The sequence below is a fragment of the Struthio camelus genome, chromosome Z (genome assembly GCF_040807025.1).
Source record: "Struthio camelus isolate bStrCam1 chromosome Z, bStrCam1.hap1, whole genome shotgun sequence".
In the NCBI taxonomy this organism is placed as follows: domain Eukaryota; kingdom Metazoa; phylum Chordata; class Aves; order Struthioniformes; family Struthionidae; genus Struthio; species Struthio camelus.
In genome coordinates this window covers 13,103,885-13,123,199 of record NC_090982.1, presented here as the reverse complement: position 1 = coordinate 13,123,199, position 19,315 = coordinate 13,103,885, and the positions used below count along the sequence as shown (strand labels likewise).

At 43.0% G+C, this 19,315-nt stretch overlaps 1 protein-coding gene across 1 annotated transcript; it reads right to left on the bottom strand.

The window, feature by feature from the left end:
- Nucleotides 1–1,178: 1,178 nt before the first annotated feature.
- NIPSNAP3A (nipsnap homolog 3A) lies at nucleotides 1,179–8,199 on the bottom strand. The gene is made up of 6 exons (XM_068926690.1): nucleotides 7,957–8,199; nucleotides 6,083–6,290; nucleotides 4,337–4,498; nucleotides 2,707–2,856; nucleotides 2,247–2,333; nucleotides 1,179–2,150 (listed from the first exon to the last, which is right to left on the bottom strand). Exons 1-6 carry the CDS (start codon nucleotides 8,038–8,040, stop codon nucleotides 2,074–2,076), a joined length of 768 nt encoding a protein of 255 aa, XP_068782791.1. The 5' UTR covers nucleotides 8,041–8,199; the 3' UTR covers nucleotides 1,179–2,073.
- Between the last annotated feature and the right edge of the window lie 11,116 nt (nucleotides 8,200–19,315).

Below are 19,315 nucleotides of genomic sequence, written 5' to 3'. Positions count from 1 at the left end.
CTGGTCTCTAAAGTGTCATTTATATACTCTACTGAGGCGTGCTGTTAGAAGCCTTTTGTCTTTGCTCTGTTTTGATGTGAACTTTCATGCATAACGTACAAGCAAGTTCTGATCATCTCCATAAATTAACATGCTATTTTCAGGTAAGTGAGATGGTGCAAGATTTGAAACATAAGCTTGACTTATAGCTTCTGCAGTTATTAAATAAAAAGGCCTTCAACAAACCCTGAAAAATAAGTGATCGGTGTAACTGTCAAACGCAGCTGCAGAGTTTCTCAACACCACAAACCTGATTGGATGTTGAAATCCAAAGTGAGGTACCTGCCTCTGCAAGCTGCAAATGTACTGAAAGTACCCTATAGTGACAGAGGAAGCGGTGACAGAGGAAAACATATGTTTGAGTAAAAAGACTGAAAAATCCTAAGCTTTAGCTAGTATCAAATTACAGGAAAATTCCTCAAGTCATTACTACACTGACTTTGAATAGGAGGTTACAAATGAAAGAAAAATGGTCTGATTCCCCCATGGAGAACTGATTTTAACATTCCGACCCCCTCCTGCCAATAGTCCCACTATCAACCAGTCATGTTTCCAGGATCAACCAATTCTTGAAGTTACGGTTTTTCAGCAAAATTCATCTTGAGATAAAAAGCCAGTTAAAACTTCCTGATTTTTTCAGCTTCAGTCTAGCGTCCAGCATATCGACTGTGATATAGAACACCCTAAGTGTTCTTCATCTTGAGCAGTAGTGACAAGGAAAATAGTAGTTTTACTAAAAACTTCTATGCTTTTAGTAAACTTGCAGTTAAAAAAAAAATAATTAATATAAGCAATTGTATTGTTGCATTAGTGTGCAAGAAAAAAAAATTCAGTGCCCTGTGCCATTTTGTCCATGCACGATTTAAAAAAAAAAAAACCTTTAAGTTGACTGCTGTAAGGTCACATGCTGAACGAACCGGTACACAACTGGTGATAGTACTGTACACAAAACGCCAGTTTGACCTCTCAGCCCACGTGTCTGCTGCCCTGCTGCTGCTTTCTCTAGCAGGGCAGGGTATTATCTCTGAAGCAACTATTGTCAAGACTGCTGGTGACCAAAATACAAAACCTGCAGGATGCCACACTTTGAGAATGCATTTAAAATTCTGCAGTTTAAAGAACAGTAATAGCCTTAGATGTAAACAGTAAAAATTTATGCTTTATACAATTTTATTTGGCTTTTAACAATATGGCAAAAAAAGTATTTCAAAAAAATGTAAGCATGTGTATATCAATCAGCTGAGCTTGTGATACACATTTGAACATGAAGGACTGATCGTTTCTAGCACACGAAACGTATTCAAATAGCTAAATGACAGTCTTATGTTTGTAACCTACAGTTCTGAGAAAGTGTTTACTGAATAAAATATGAAAGGGTTGAAATGACCTAAAATTAGCTAGTACATAAATGTTCATCAGAACACCACCTAACCAGCTTTACTGCATGATCCCTTGCACATAATTCCAATTGCATCAAAATTTTACACTATTAACAATTAATACCAAACAGCCCACTGAGGCGGTCAAAATACAATACCTTGGTTACAACCCTAAGTGTGAGCACTCCTTCTTAAGTCAGTATGTAACAACCCCGATGTAACAATTACAAAAGTAACCAAAATACATTAAGGAAACAGTATTTGCTCTGAAGATGGCTGCATTGCTACAGTTGTAACCTCGGAAAAGAGCGTGTCATGTTATAGCTCTGATTAGTGATCTTGCTATACAGAAAAGTATTAAGAAGTCAGGGGCTAAAAATGAGGGATTTCCAGAGTGAGCTTCATGCCATAACTCATAAGACTTGAATTCCTACTGGGGGATCTAGGGTCATTACAATAAACTCTTCTCTTTAGCATTTTACTAATTTACATTGCTGGAGATCGGCGTTTTGCATCCACATATTGTAAACTGAACTGAAGACTGAAGAACAATTCGCTCAGTTCATAAGGGCACGAAGATCCACGCGATGGCACTTGCTGACAGCACTTCTGGCTTGCGTCTTTTCTGCCACCGGTTCCGTCGTTTAGTAGAAGGCTACTTCAGTGGTGAAAATGGCAGAGGAACCAGCAGCATATTTTGCTGGGACTCCAAGAATCTGACACTTTCCCGCACTGAAATTAAATGCATGTTTAATTAAGTTGTAAGAGGAATAATATTTTTCATACCATACATGCAAAACTTCATTCTCTACAGCCTCCTTCTCTTACCAGCTGCTACCACTCTAGCATCTTCATGGGCATTGTGCCTTCCTGCTGCCCGGCTGTCTGGACTCTCATTCCACCAGATCACATGAACTGAGAAAACAAGAATTAGTAGCTGGTTGAATGTTGTCACTGTGCTGTTACAATACAATATTTAGCGCAGGTCTAACTGTCTACCTTCAACTGTTAGCTGCCTAGCATCTAACAAAAACTATTCACCAGGCAAGCATGTTGTGAGCTGATCCTTTGCTGAGATTTTGAATTTTGACTCTTTATAACATAATCTTTTAAAACAGCACTACCACACTTACGCCTATAACCCAACACACAAAGCTGAGTTCAAGGACTGTTTACAGGACTTTGGGGATCCACATCAACATTTTATCAAGCCAGCCAGTCCTCAGACAGGATGATGGTTTGCCCCTCTGTTCCAAAGTCTGTGTTAGAAATTGATTAGTACTTGTACCTGTATTAAGTAATCCATATTCTGTGTGGAAAACACCAATCAGCTTAGTGTAGCCTGTGTTGATGTGAGTGTTGATTGCAGCTCGAAATGCCTCACCCCACAGAGCTGGCCCACCGGGTTTCATCTGAAAAGTAACCCATTCGTATACTCCTTGGAGGAAAAAGGCAAAGAAGACTTCAAGTAAGGAAGTACAAATTAAGAGGCTAATTTTCAAACAGTCTTTCACAGTCATGAAATTTACTGTGAAACTGGTACAGCAATTCCCTGCCATTTGGGGGTCAGCAGACCAAGAAACTGTCCGCTTGATCCCAGAGTGCACTCCATCCCGCAGGTCCTGGGGTGACAAGAAAATAGGGAAGCTGCTGCTTAATTGGAGCTATTTCATTGTTTGTTGCCCAGAGGAACAAAAGACTTCACATGAAGCCCAACTTAAAGGCAAATCGTTGCTGAAAATTTGGGGAGAATGAGACTTCTTTGCAGAAACCACAAATACTTATACACCTTTGTGGGTTTTGGATAGCTGGTGGCTGAACTAGGTAAGATGGCCTTTTCCAAGGCTGGTGATGGTTTCTGGAATTGAAGTTATTTCTGACGTTATAAAGCCCTTTGCACTGTGGCATCATCAGCCACACCTGAAGCAACAACCAGCATACCACAACTCGCTTATCATAGCTGCTCTGCCAATCTGCCTGGTTTGTAAAGAAATCACGTGATCTGCCAAAAACGCTAGTCCCAGTACAAGATGTGTTATCATCTGCCTCATTTCCATTCAGGTGGTTACTACAGACCACAACCACAGCCACTTTTAACAGAAATCAATACAACTGACACAGGGTAGTGTTTCTTCTGGCTTCCTTCTTCACTGGTGGACTAGAAAAAAAAAAACTAAAATAAGAATGAAATGTTTGAGTAGTCTGCCATTCAGTTTTAACAGAAAACTGGACTGCTACTGAATTCAGTTGTAACACAGGATAAAAATCAGAATCTCAGGGAAACGGAGAAAAAAGTCTTGTATGTATGCACATGCCAAATGCTAAAGGCAGAACAACTCCGGCATCATTCCACTTAACAGCGGCCACAGCGTTTGCGTATTTTCATAAACGCAGGAACGGTCAAAAGTGTTAATATGTCTGCCACAGAGAAATTAAAATACATAAAAGCAGGAAATTACACACCTAAAGCTAATCTGTGATTTACAAAGTATGTTTCACTTACACATAACTTTAAAAAGTACGTTTTCTGGGGCTTTTTGTAGCTATCACACGGAAAAAGGAATAACAACAAACTAATCCTTCTCACCGATGGATGGACAAAGTTAGAAATGATCGGTCAGAACACTACTACAGAATAGTCATTATTGACTGTTCACTTAGGCAATTCACACACTTCTTTACGATCTTAACAAACAGTGCTCTAGCCAGTTACTGACATAAGCTAATGTACAGAATCTTTCTTAGAAACTTTGGACCTCATCTCCATTACGTCACCTTTTTTCACATGGAAGTATGTATGTGCTCTCATTAAAAAAAGGTTTATAAAAAGATGTAATGTTCAGTTCAAACATCAAGCCTTTTTGAGTTAGTCAGTCAGCATCAGTAACTTTAATCAGTAAAGCAGAAGATAAGCTCACCTCCTTCTTTTGGAGGCTTCTCAAGTTGACACCAAGGCACGAGATAAGCAACCTCATTGTGCTGTTTTTCTACAAAAGCAAGAAGTGGAGAGAGGACCTTTCCCTGCCAATCTTTGTCATTGGCGAGTGCAGCCCGGACTGCTGCTCTGTGGGCAAAATTATCTGTAAGAAAGGAAAAAAAAATCATGTTCAAATACTGCATTGAGTTCTGAAAAATGCAATTTATGTCACATCAGACTCAAGTCAAATGATTATTAGAAGGAGGTAAGCTGCGCACAAGCAAGTCCGAAGTTGGTGTTTTTAAGTAGATTATTAGCTTGAAGTAAATATTGTAAATTTCCTTTAAACTCTAAAAAAAAACCCCTTTGTTTTAGCTCTCACATTTACATGGTTTCAAGCTATACCAAATTTACAGGAAAAGTTTATAAAAACCTTAAAATATGATAGGTGATGTTCCTGTTGAGAGAAATTTGTATGCTACTTCTGCAGGGTCTACTGGATACGTGGCAACAGTTACCAAGGATAAGGGGGTCTGAAGGAAGGGCAGAGGGCAGGAAGCAAAGTGAAAATTAAAATTAAGAAAGTATGGTAGCCTACCAAGAGGATTTTTTAAAATGCTTGGTTTTTGCTTATGTAAAATGACATTAAAATGATAAATGTACAAGTATTGTTTGTTCTCTACACAAAGTTATTAAATGCCAGGACGCTACACTTTTACATTTTTTTCAGATTAAAAATAACAAATGCATAGGATTCTTTAATGAAGACCCACTGAATTTGAATTGCTTAGGCTGTAATAACGTCTTGTGCAGTATGTCTATGCAGATAGCTTTCAGTAATAGAATTGGAAAAAAATTCCAGCATCTGAGAATAGGAAGAAGCTTAAGAAGTATCGGCATCTTGGGCTGAGAAAAAATGTTTCGTTATTTTAAACTACGAAAGAGATATAAGAGGACTCTGATGAAATAAGGAGAAAAGATGTTTTACTTTAAACATAGAAACATTATCAGGAAATTAACAAATAAAATTCCTTAGATTTTTCTTAGTTTTCTAGTTTAAAAGCATCTAAAAGACTAACAAAAATGGTTTTAAGAATTAACCAAATAAAGAAAGAAACAGTAGAATGAAGATAAAAAACTTCTGAGAAGTGGAAGGATGTGTTAATTATAGGTGCACTGAAACCCATAGCATTCTGGTCTGCAGATGGCTGGTTCCTTCACTCCTTCAGGGAAAAAAAGGTGAGTAACAGTGAAAATGCTGAATTTTGAGTAGTAGATTGAAGAAATCAGAAACAAAACTCTTCCTGTCTTGGTACACAAACGTACCCTGAACTGCACTAGGTACAAAAATAAATGATCTGGGCCTGGCTTCCCATCTCCCCATAACCTGCGGTCGAGTCCCCCAGTGCTCCAAAGACAGCGCGGTCAGCACATCTAGTTTCTCACAAAACTGGAGCTCTTCCTGGCTCAGCAACACCTTCCAGGATGGCACTGACTCCAACAACATAGAAAGTAAATTATACCTTAAGAAGTCTGTTGCTACCACGGCTAAAGAAGCAGCAAAACGCCTGGCGCACTCTGACTACCAGAGTCGGTGGAGCAGCTTGCTGACCCCGCACAGCACAGCTTCGGGAGGAATTTATGCACAAATTTTTCTCAAAGTAGACCCAGGGTAAGCACTCTCCTCCCATCTGCGAGCACACAGGACACAAGGGACCAGATTAGCGCAAAGGGATGTAGAGCGTACCATACTTCCAGATATGGACAGCCTTATTCATTGCCCCCAGCTCCACAGTCCAGAATCCCACCAGCTCAGAATAGGCTGTGCGAAGGTGAAAGTGCTGATTAACCATTTCCACAAACGCCTTCATCTTCGACGGCTTAATGTCATAGGTGCGAATTTCATAGAAAATACCATTATCTTGTCTGGGCCCTGTAGCAAGGGATGCATATACCTAAGAGAAAATGTTAAGAAAAATGACTACAACTAATATTCAAGCCAGAAAATCATTTTCTGTCTTACTGCTAGATTTCAGCATTTTTTTTAAGGGAGAAGCTCTTGGCGGATTTTTACAGGGGGGCAGGGAGGGGTGAGTGATCACCACTGCTAGAGTATCTTGTCAGTTTTCCCTTTGGAAAGAATCTCCATGGGCATTGCATGATGCAACCCCTCTGGGTAATGCAACAGCCATTCACCTGATGGACCTGTTAGTTGCCATATTAAATTGTTTAGTCATTAACCTGTTACAAAGCAGGATATTCCTTTTTTCATATGCCTTCCTCTAGGGGCCAGTAGTACAATGTAAAGAGTCACAGTAATAAGAGAGTCAGTAAATACATTATTCAAAGGCTGAGCTGCTGGTGCCACCAAAGCACCTGCGCTGCTGGGAATATCTGCACAGAGCCACAATAAACCACCCTCAAACTGCTCACCCCAGTGAGGGAGCAACCATTCACACTAGTGAATCCCTCTGAGATCTGTCCCCAGGAAGGAAAGGTGCAACAGCAGTAGACTCCAAGATTCAACCAAAACCCTAGGAAATGGCAGAAGGAAGAGTGGTTGCCAAGAACATTTATTTATTCTCATTACTATCTGCAGAATAAGCCCTTGCACAGCTGCTTTTGGATACAAAAAGCAAAGAAAGCTTCCTGGTGTTGACTCCCTGCAATATATATACTTCTTTAAACTCTGTGATTTAAAAGCATACAAAGAAATTATTTCTTTATATCATTTAATAATTTAATATAGAGTACTATGTAAAGTAGAAATCATTACTATTTCTGCTCAAGAGACAGTGCGCCACTGTACAAAACAATCAGTTGGATACTTCCTATTTACGATTCCACATAAAAAATGTGCTTCCTTTGGCACGTAAATACTTCACCTGAGTAAATTAGATTTTTACCAAAGCTATAAAACATGATCTACAACCAGCTACTGCCATCTGTTTGCTAATTACAATCTTAAATCAGTATCAGCAATCTACATATTGCGGCGTAAAATGAAAAGTTTCAATTGCTTGAGAAAAGACTGATTGATTCCTTCCAGTAAAAGACGGCTGAATTCTGTATCTTTGCCCTTTGCTGGCAGCTTCCCAAAGGCTGGTCCAGAACAGTATTTCCATTCACGCTACAGAAGAACTCTTCAGAAGTCCCAGAACATGCTTATTTTCACAACTCCCTAATAAACGGCGAAGCATCATTGGCTTCTGAAGCACAACTAGAAAAAAACCGTGGCCACACCAAAGCTTTGGCCTTAGCCGCTATTTAAACAGAGGTGGCGGCTGGAAGGATTTTGGACCTGCCTTACTCGGCAAGCACCAGCAGCGTGCCCACCCGGCAGCGCGTTCCGCGGAATACCGATGACTGAGGCTTTTATTCCCTAGTTAAAGAGTAGTCGGCATTTCTCGCAGGTCCCGCCGAGAGCCATGGGCAGGTGCCTACACCCAGAGCCCCCCCCCGCCACCTCCCTGCCCAGGCCCCGCCCCCACCAGGCCCCGCCCCCACCAGGCCCCGCCCCCTCGGGGGGTGCGCCGCGCCCCTCCACCACCTACCGCTCCCCTCCACCACCTACCGCTCCCCTCCCCCTCCCGCCGCCGCCGCCGCCGCCTCGGCTGTTACCTGCGGGCGAGCCCCGGCCCGCTGGCGGCCTAGGCGGCAGGCGGCGGCGGCGAGGGGCCGACGGAGCGCCCCCAACAGCAGCATGGCTGGCGGGGCGAGGCGAAGGCGGCGGCGGCGGCTGCGCAGGAGCGAGGGTCAGCGGAGGCGGGGCGGCCGGACCGCACGGGACCGCCTCGCCTCGCTTCGCCTCCGCGGCAGGCGGCCGTTGGGCGGGCGGCCCCGCCCCCTCCCCGCGCGCGTTGTGGGCGGCCGTTGGGCGGGCGGCCGTTGGGCGGGCGGCCGTTGGGCGGGCGGCCGTTGGGCGGGCGGCCGTTGGGCGGGCGGCCGTTGGGCGGGCGGCCCCGCCCCGTCCCCGCGCGTGGCGGGCGGCCGTTGGGCGGTGGCCGCGGCCGCAGACCCTCACATGTCGGCGGGCGGCCCCCCCACCCCCGGCCGCCTGCGGCTCGCTGCGGGCTTCGGCGGCCTGTTGCCCGGCTCCCTTCTCGGAGCTGCCCTGCTGTCGGCCGCGGCCTGGGGGCTGCGGGGCGGTGGAAGGAGCGTGGCGGAGGAGCCGCTGCCGCCCGCCCGGACTGAGGGGAGTTAGCGGGAATAAACCACGGGTGGCGCTGCCCTGCTGCTGCGGTTGTCTTTTTGGGAAGAGTTGCTTCTGGCAGATGCTTAAAAGCAGTCTTGCAGCAGTGGTTATGATGTGCTGACACTGGCTACAGTCAGGATGAAATTTCAAAGTTCAGGTTACCATGATCGTCTGTGTGCCTTTATTCCCATTGGTAAGCTTAAGTGTACTTTAATTCCCGCTTTATTCTGTTGGAGCGGGATGAATGGATAGGGGCCCACATCCCTGTCTGAGCACGAAAATACAAGGAAATTATCCTGATTGTTCGGGGGTGCCTGGGACCCTCATCTCCCACAGATTGCTCTGAGGCTGATCACACAATAAATTCCACAACCTCTAGCATTTGCGGGATGAAACTTCAAATTCTACTGCTAAAATCATTCCTTCTCAGTCCTCATTTAGAGTAAAGCACCATGCTTGTCTGAAGTCGTCTCCCAGCTAAGTCCAAGTTTTGTGAAAGGGGGATGCAGTTCTAAGCGCTCTCATCCGACCATAGGAGTTTGCCTGATTTCATAGAGGTTTTTTGTTGCATTATTACTTAGGGGTGGGATTTTGTGATGACTGGCACTGTATACCTTTGGAGGTAAAGGTGCATCCAGGGGTTTTACCTATGGAAGATAAATTAGCTCATAGCAAAGAGTGGCTTACAGAAGACTGCAAAAATTGAGATGACAAAGCGGTATGTCCTTTATGATTCCTCTTAAAGAAGGCAGCACGCTCCTTCTTCCACTCTGTGTAATCGAGTTTAATGGCTTTTGCTTGGAGTTAAGGTGAAGAGAGAAATGATGGATTCGTGTTTAGTTTCTGCTGCTATTTCTGGAGTATTCCAGCTTTTCCCCATGGTGGTGGACAATTCTGAGCTTTGTTAAAGCCAGCCCCAACAACAAAGATTGTCTGAAATAAATCAAGGTAGAAGAAGTTGTTCTAACAAACACATAAAAAGCTGATGCAGAAATAAGTAAAAGTATGCAACTATATGCATTAATTAATTGTATGGACATTTGTGTGAGTGGACGTTTGTGAATGGTATTGTGAGTGGTATTGGTACATTTTTATAAAAAAGAACTGAGTATGATACATGCTAAAGCATTTTTGCCGTATACTATGAATTATTCTCATCATTTCTATACCAGAAACACATATAAAGTGATTACTGGGGTAGCTGTTAACAGTTCAATGTTCAGAATTTTATTTCACTTCAGACCAAATAGTGTTTCAGTAAACTGGATGTTCTCCAAAATATTTAAGGTCTTCCTCTGTTTACCTAGTGATATGGATGAAGTAATACTATTCATGATTATGAACAACCCAGCCCTCTTGTGCTGGGAAAATTCCTTTACCGTTTTTGAAGCTTTTATTTTCACTGTTTGCACTTTTCCTGCCACTTGCGGATGTGTTCACCATTCATGCAGGAGCATAGACATAAATTTCACAACTCACAGATGTGATTTAACATCTGGCAATGACAACGTTGATCTTGTAAAAGAAACAGTAATAGATAATACCCATTACATACACTTTTCAGTGGAAAGTTTTAATTTTCATACTGAGGTAATGAATCAAACAAGATCTGCAGCTGTGGCCACCAGTGCTCCCCAAGTGGAAGAGATTTATTTAAAATGTTTGTTAGTGATGGAAGTGAAAGCTCCCTGAAAGCAAAATGCAAGAAGGCGATTTGTGTGCTCTAGTGCCTTTTCGTGTTGTACCCCTCCATAGGGGAGCATTTTCCTCCATATAGGAAAGAACAGGGAGATGCATTTGATCTGATCTGTACCTAAATAACTTGTGAATGTGGAAAAGCATTGGATATGAAAGGAAGGCAACAGTCTGTACCAAAGGACCTAACGCTTCCTGGGGCCGTTTAAGCTTCATCTGTGATGTTTGCTCAAATACCAAAAAGATGACTTAGGAATAAACTCTTTGGAAACTGAGAAAGCACAATACCTGCCTCTTTGCTGGGTTGCTTGTTCCTATTTGTTAATCACAGCTTTCACTTTGCTAAAATAAGGAGCTTTCCTTCTGTTTCTCCAGAAACCATTCTGCTTAAGCTCTTTCCTCAGGCAATTTTCAAAAGCACAGGGCAGCACAAGGCACCACTTATTTGCAGTGGATGTAGGGCTCCTTTAAAAATGTTGCCATTTAGTTTGTTCAGTGACACTGTTAGTACTGGAGAAGGGTATTCAATGTGCTTAATCAATGTAAGTGTAATACACGTGTAATACACGTGTTTTCCACTGTTTTGTTTTCGAAAATCTTTCACAGTAGGTGCTGCCTGTCCTCTCACTAGTTTTAAGCTGGAGTCAGCAGGCCTTCGGTGATTTCCTGGTTTGCACACAAGGCAGTGTTCCTGAATGTATCTTGATGTGTTCCTATTTCCATTCTCTGTGCCATTCCTTATGAAAATCTGAATAACAACATACTGAACTCAGTATTTCCTCCATGTTTTTCCAGTAACTTTGTATTCCTCACCTCACCGACACAATCTGCATGTTAAATAAATATCTGCTGTGTGTCACTGATGGGAGTGCCTACAAGAACCAGTGTCATCCCTGTGTTTACCCCAGGTAAGAGTCACATGAACGTTCTTTGTACCCAGGGCTTAAAGACGTGCTTGAACCAGGGTCACATTCTAGTTTCTGATCAGTGACGTACCATGGAGTGAATAGGCACTGAGAAAGCTTATTTTGATGATGTTTTCCCTTTGCAGAAGAGGATGATGTGACAGCAATATAGTTCTCTCTCTCTCTGAGAAACAGGTCTGCTCTGTCCGCTCTAGATTTATCCACCTCACACCTTGAATATGCAGTGAGGTTTGACAAAAGCCCCTGACCACACCTGGGTGGAGTTCATCAGCTGGCTTGGCCCAATTGAGATACTGCAGTTTTTCAGAGCCTCGGGGAAAGAAGGTAAAGGAGAGAGCAGGGCCTTGTGGCTTTCTGGAGAGGAATTAGAGAGCTACTTCAGGATGTTTTTGTTTGTTTGTTTACATTTGGGCCTGATCTTTGATGTTACCGTGCTTTGTATCATTGATTATATCAACACCAGGAAGAGAGAAACATTACAAAGTCAAACATTCTCCACTCATCTTGCAAGTAGCTGTTGCAGGGACTGAGTAACAGGCTACTACATCTATTTGAATTAAATTTTAAAAGAGAACCTTCAGATGTGTTTCCTCTTCTTTTTTAGAAGGTATGTTTCATAGAAGCTTAAGGAGTCAATTCTTTCTTTTTTTCCCTTTGGTAATCTGCAAGGATACAGTGATTGTAAAAGAAGGGACAGATTAAAGATAACACACAGTGAAATCTTTCAATTATTGTAATTTTTGGCAGAGTGAAATGGTTTTACCCCAGACCTCTGATGATATAAAAAATCTTTTTTTTTTAAATAGTCAATAAATATTATATTAAGTGTATTCCAAGCCGTTATTCATTCCTTGTGCTTATTACCTGACTGCTCAATTGCAGTTGTTCCTCTCAGAATGTCACCTTGGATTTTCTGAATGATATTTTCAAAATATGTAAAGGAAATATTCCTTTTAGTTAATCTCAGGCAAAAGCCTTATGTTCTCCGTGCACATTTTCATAGGTGGGATGACATCAAGGGGCTTCTGCTACTGTTGGTACTTCAAGCGCAGTGCAGCTGTAAACAGTAAGGTCTGGGGTACAGAGGGCATGGAAGGGAGTTAATGTGAGTATGGAAATGAAGGTTTACATGGTGATGACCCAGCTGGGTTGATTTCTCACTTTGCAAGTAGCTCAGTTAACATTTTTCCCAGTAAAGTTGAGGCCTGAAAGGACATAGAGAGATCTAACACCCGGATTCCTCTTACGTTATAGAAGATATTTTGCTATAGTGTTCTATTATTTGCTTTTCTGCCTGTAATCAAGAAGCTGTCTTCTGGAGGTAGTTTTTATCTAGAATTTAGCCAAGTGCAAGTGTTGCCTAGGAAAAATCCCTTTAAACCAGGTTGTACTCATGGCCTGAACCCGAGTTTGCTTGCCCAGAAGTGAATATAGGATGGGAACTTTGTATTGTTTTAAGGCAGTCTCTAAGTTCCCTAGTAAGGAAGCAAGTAAAGCCAGGTAGCAGAGATTAGATTTTTCAGGGCTGTCACACCGTTACCTGGACAGGTATTTTCTGGGTCTTCCACTTATCTATTTTCCCTACACTTCCCATACAGCATTTCTTCATAGGTATATAAAATATGCGCACACCTGGACGTGTTTAATTTTCTGTCGCGGACAACTTTCTCCGTTTCCAAATGAAGCCAAACAGCAGGAGGGAGATCAGGGTGCCTCGGCATGCTTCTGTCTGGCCAGAGGATTGCATGAAGTGTGTGACTTCCTTGCTGTGCAAGGCCTGCAAAGGACATGCTGTGGGCAGAGGCACCTGGGGTGATGGATTGAGGTATGGGCAGAGGAGGTGTTGGGTTGTTCACAGTCGGGAATAACTGAAAATCTTCCAGGGTGTGATGGGGGAGCCTGCCATACTGATCTCTAGCCAGCTGTGCTACAGGGAGTTTGACTGCATTGTTTGCTGATGTCTGAGAACTCAGACTGCTGCAGCAAGAGGCAAGATAGTGCCTGACTGTCAAATGGGCAGCAGAGGAGCAGAGTCTGTGTCCAGGGCTGTAATCTAAAGCTTGCCTGAGTACTAGCTCAGAGGCAAACCGGGACAGCACTGGATAAGTTGCTATTGCACCTCCATTGAAAGGGTGGGGGAAAATGCATTGCAAGCGAGTGCATTTCCTTATAGACTATGCAACGATTGGTAGAGAAATCCAGGTTGTGACTGAGGGTGGAATTACACTGTGCCTTCTAACCTCCTAATCTGTCTGAGACCTGATGTGAGGCCTTATGCGATGCAGGAGACAAGCAAAAGTACCTGTTGTATCAGACTCTCAGAAAGGAAGACTGATTCCTGCACAAGACAGCTTCCTGGGGAGAGCACTTTTTACTTGTTCTCATTCTTCAGCCCCATGCCGTGTCCAGCCCAGTGGTGGAGAAAAGACACGGTCCTAGTCCAGCGTAAGACAGAGGAGAGGCAGACGATGGTGGCTAATATGGCCTGTTTTGCTCACCTGGGTGACATCCTTCCCCTTCTCCAACCTTGGATCCAACATGAACGGCAAGCATGTCGCTCTCAGACAAGTGCATCTCCCCATATTGTCCACTTGCTGTGCTTGTGCCAGTGAGGAGCCCTGACCGACCAGCTAGTCGGCTTTCTGAGTGCTGCTAAGCTGAGCCTAACCCCTGTAATGACCAATGCGGAATGAGAGCATTGCTCATTTACTGTAGGCCTGGTTACTTGGGTGGAGAAGCATCAGTGCTAGCACGTAGTAAGCATATCATTTGTAGGTATCCTATTCTTTGTCTCTTTGACTGTAATACCACCTATACTGTTTATGGCATTGTCCCACACAGCCTGCAGCACAAATCCCAGTGGCTATGTTAATGAAAGGAACTGAGTGATGGCTGCACTTGGTCTTCTTGGCATCAAAGGTAACAGCTCATTTTATTGTGAGGAAACTCTCTGCCCTAGTTTGGCTCCTTAGTTTGGGAGTGGTCCTGGAGAATTTTTCATTAATGAAAAGCCCCAAAAGATGGACGAAATTTCTGAGCAAGGTTGAATTAACCGCCCCCTTAACTCACCTCTTTCTTTTATTTATTGATACGTTGCTTAGAGAAATAGCTCTTTCCCACAGAAAGACAGTTTTGTCCCACAGGCCTGGAAAAGTTGTTCCCTTTTCCAGTCTGCAGTAACCAACCTCTTTTAAGGCTTCCTGTGCCTGAAGTTGTATTAAAATTGGGACTGATCGTACTGATCGTAGGCCTCTGTTTTTGCCTTAGTTCCTCTTCCCTCATGCCATAGAAAATTTGCTTTTCTTGGTACTGCAAGATAATTTCCTCAGTTATACAATGTCTCTTGTCAAAACTGAGGAGGCACTGCCGCTCTTAAGGGTAGTGAGCGGCAGGTTTGTGCTAAGGGAACGTGTGTATGTAAGGGGAATTTACAGCCATCGCAGTATGCATCAGCTACCTCCACATCTGGCCAGCGTGGTCTCCTCACCATTGCTTCCATTCGAAGCTGCATTTTGGTGTAAGGATAGCACAGCTGAAGTCTGGACTACTTTACCTACCTGTGAGAGAGTCATAGTTAACACAGGCTGAACGTGCTGAGCAAGATATAGCTCAGTTAAATAAACTGATAGGCTAGGAAGATGGGGACAGACCAGAACAGACAGGTTCAGCCCCAATGTTTCTCAAAGCAACTGCCTAGGCAGCAAGACCTGTGAGATTCACCCCAGCACTCCTGGCACCACATAGGAGTGACTGTAGCACTTTTAGGACTGCAGGTAGACAGGTGTGAGTTGAGTGGATGTGCAGTGTGAAGAATGTTTGCAAGTGGGCTTGGCCCACCTGCAGACTGTAACTAAGGTCAGCACCCACTTCCTTTTACGAAAGAAACAGACTTCTTTTTGCCTGCTTGCATCTACCTGTATAGGACTCAATCTCTCAATAAAGGATAAAATTAAGCTACACTGATGTCTTTAAACATGGTTTCATTATTTAAGAAAGTGCTCTGACAGAGTGCTCTTGGTGATGGTTAGAGCAGATAGCTCCTCTCTAATAATTTAGCATACTAAAAGCAGAATAAAACAGATACTTCCCTTTTAAATTAGGAAGCCTATAAAACTGCATAAGAAGCTTTGATGCAGAGTCTTTTGGCCAATAGAGGTGCAGGAAGGTGATTGTATAAAAAGTTCCATTTTTGGAGGAAAAATCTTAAATGGCATGAAACATTGAGCGTTTCCTTTGTGGATTATCCGTTACAGTGATAAGAAAATCAAAAAATCAACCCTAACTAGAAAGCATTCTGATTATTCATAGCCATTGCCTTGATGGTGGAGCAATACCCTGTTTTAGAGGACAGCCTTCCAGCAAACTCAGACAGCTTGCTAGTAGGAAACCCATAAGTCACAGTTGTGTTAGGCAAAGAAGTTTAATTATTTACTTGACGGGCTTCAAATATCAATACTTACCAATAGGATTCCAGGTATTCTGGATTCCTGCATTTTCCTTTATTTACTTTGAAGCTACTGATACTCACGCGTGCATATAGCTAGGATGGGCTAGATCAGTGTTGTTAAACCTGTGGGGACTATGGACTAGTAATAGTCCCTGAGACATAAAAGATCCATGAGACATGAAAGGGCAACGGGAAGGCAATCCAAAGAAACCTCTCACTCTCAGACAGCTAGCAGGGGTGTTGCAAATAGCTGCTGTCTGCTCCCAGTGATTACTTGAAGTATTTGAGGCAATAATAGTAAATTTACCATTCTGTAAAATGTAACACTGACCAAAACTGAGTAGTTAATTTACTGATCACTGCCCCTCATAAGTTCTCCTCTGATTGAAGAGGATTGAGACATTTTTGAGTACCTGATTTCGAGTTCCCTCCAGACATCTTCTCTAAGATAGCATGAATTGCTGAGAGAAAGTAACTCTTAGTTATAGGTACAGGTTTTTACAGATAACAACCAGCTACTGCCATGAGCCAGACCTTTGTCACTGACAGCCCGCAAGGGCTCTCTCAAATCTTGAGTGACTACCAAAGCAACCAGGGTTGTGTCAGGATTAAACATTGCAATGCAGTTTTGCCATTTATCACCTGCCTGTACCAGAGAAATTCTTGCTGGGATCAACACAGACTCCAGAAGGGCTGACAGTGCTGAATGTTGTGCTATAACTTGGTCCAGTTGCTTTCTTCAGGATTCCTTCTCCGTACCCTTGAGGCAACAACACTGATATTTAGCAAAGATTTGCCCTTCGGTAACCAGGAGCTCTTCCTTTTGGCAGTGAAGAAAATGAGAGTACTCTAGCTAAAGCTGATAGTATTTCAGAAGGCCTAGCTGTATTGTTGGTGTTGCATTACCAAGAAAGCTGCTCCTCTTTTTTGCCTGCTAGTAGGGCGCATGAATCACAAGGAAGTTTTACCAGAGGTAACAGAAAATACCATATGTTGTCAAGTGTTACTTCCTGTTTGCACTTGAACCCTAGATCACCTACAGCTCCTTTTTGCTGGTTGTGTCCAGGTGGATACCTCTATCAGGCAAGAAAAGCTGGCTAGGTATGTGCACCACTAGCTGATGCTGAATGCTGCCCATGGGAACATGCTTCTCCCTTTCTTTCACTCAGAAGAATCATAGATCAAGTGATGATTTCCATTAACCTGATTTTTCCTTGCACCTCTGTCCTACTTTTATCTGCTATTAACTAACCTGTTCAAAAGATACTGAGGGAGACAGACAGATGAACAAACAGATAACAGATAGTGTAACTCCATAAGCTCTATTTTTTTAAAAAAGAATGGGCTGCAAAGAGCACTGTTTTAATCTGACTGTTGGCTGCCTGTGAGTTAGCTGAGCCTGTGCGCTCAGGACAAAGTCTGTACCTCAAAAACCAAGGGGTTAAATCCAGCAGATTCCACAAGAGCACACACTGAATATAAAATCCCTGCTCAGGCTGCTCTGATTGAAGACTCTTTGATCCAGTGTTCAGCACTTCTCCCAGTACTGTTTCAGCAGACTGTAGGCACAAGAGATGAAGACAGCTTTATGAGTCCAGAAGAACTGGGTTTGGTTCCCAGCTGTGCCAGAGCCTTGCTTTGGGACCAGAGGGAGAAGCTAAGGCGAGGTGTTGAACCTCAGTATAAAGCACTGTACTACAAACCTGGACATCCCATTAAGCCTGCTTGTCACATGATTCATAGCAAAATAGCAGTTTTTGCAAGCATCACCCAGACTGACCTGTGGATTTCTGGGATAAGGAGCTATGCTTGGAATGTATCCTGTGCATTCTGGTCTCTACCACAGGATAAACCATAGTATTAGTATTTTCAGATGTATTAGTAGTTTCAGATGGTCTGTACTGTACCTTATTTACTATAATATGCTCTGGTCTTTGAAAGCATTCTGTTGTGTTCATGCTCAGGATGGCTGTCACTCCAATGCACTCCAAGGATATGAATTTTTCCCCACGTTTGTCGGGTCTGTCACTGCAATATCATTCAAATTCAGTAGTGCCGTCCAGTAAGAATGATTCCAATCCAGTGGAGTGTTTTCAGCTGGTGAATTGTCTTGATGTCTTTAGAGGAGATCTCTCAATGGCTTCAGATCCAGTAGTCACAACTAACAGGTTGTCCTGCAGGCATGTTACATCTCCCAGAACTTCTATGGGCTCTGATCTACAGGAAAACCCATGCTGGTAGTGACCATCAAGACAGAAGACCTGGATCTGTTCCCTTTTCTACTCTTTCTCACTATCAGCTCTCCAGCCACACACGATGTCCATAGTAACTTGCTGGAGTTTACGCCAAGCTGTCCCAGTTCTTTCACAAGCCTATTGTAAAATATCCCTTGGATCCCAAAGAGCTTTTAGCCTTTATTAAATTCAGATATGACTTTCTAAAGGAAAGAAGGAAAGGATCTTTGGCAGTCTCTTTCTATAGGGTGACTGCTATGCATAAAGCACAGCTTTTTTCCTATGTTTAAAAGTTTTATATCCAGAATAGTTCCTTGTGAAGTACCTGCCAAACCTCAGCCTGCAATCAAGTGTAGCAGTATGGCTCGAGGCTTATAGCCTGGATGCAAAGATGGCCTGATATAATCTTCATCTTGCTATCCAAAAATGCGTTCCTTGCATTTGCTGCATGGAAAAAGGCTGCTTGGTGTCCTATATGATATGGTGGTTTCGTATCATCATAAATTTGCAGAATTTTCTTCTCTGGAGAATTTTCTTCTCTGGAGAATTTTCTTCTCTGGAGAACAAAGCCTTAGGCAAGTTCTTTTGTCCATAGCCACATTTCCTTTATGAGAAGTAGAAGGCTTTTCCATTACTCTCATGGCTATTGCTAACCCGCAGTGTAAATCTGGCTACTTCTCATAGGTGTATCTAAAGAACTGCTGAATAAGGAGTTCTTTGGAAAAGCCAGATGTTATATTTTACTTAGAAAAAACAGTGATCCTCTGTTGGTATCACAGAAGCTACTGACACATTGACAGATTTTCCATGGAAAAGCTTAAGCAACCCAGGGAAGTCCAGGTCCTCCCGGAGGGCTTGATTTGAGCTTACTCTGAGCCTGAGACCATTGTGCTTGCTGACAATTTCATGGGAACAACAGATGTGGTTAAAGCACTGAAAGTCATGCTTCAGAATTTTATTGGAGCAGTGTCTAAGCACCTGAATCTGAATCTGGGATATTTGGGTCCTAGTTTTGTTAAGTACTTGTGTGCCTGCTTATTTTTAAGTATGTGACAAGCTTCAGTAGGACTGAAGCATGTATTTACTATGGACTGAGAGACGCCAAGCTAAAAGACTAAAAGCTAAAAGTTTATTGCTAGGCAAAGAACAGCCTTTTCTTATTAACTCTAACACGCACTTACGTCTGTGGTTTGATCATGTCATTTAACTTCTCTACCTCAGTTGTTTCATCTGTCAAGTGAAAATGCTGGGGTTTGCCTTTTTGACAGGTGATTAATTCATGAGTGTGTGCCCTGGACGTCTGAGAAGTCTGTCAGTATGTAAAACTGTAATTAACAATTGTTTGTCCTGCACTTGAAAACGCTTGTGCAACAGCCTGATCCTGAGCAGAGCTGACTGCTTGCCAATACTGCTTAAAGCAGTAGAATTGGGATGTGCTCAGCAGGATCGGAATCAGACTTAAAACAAAAACTAATTTTAAGGC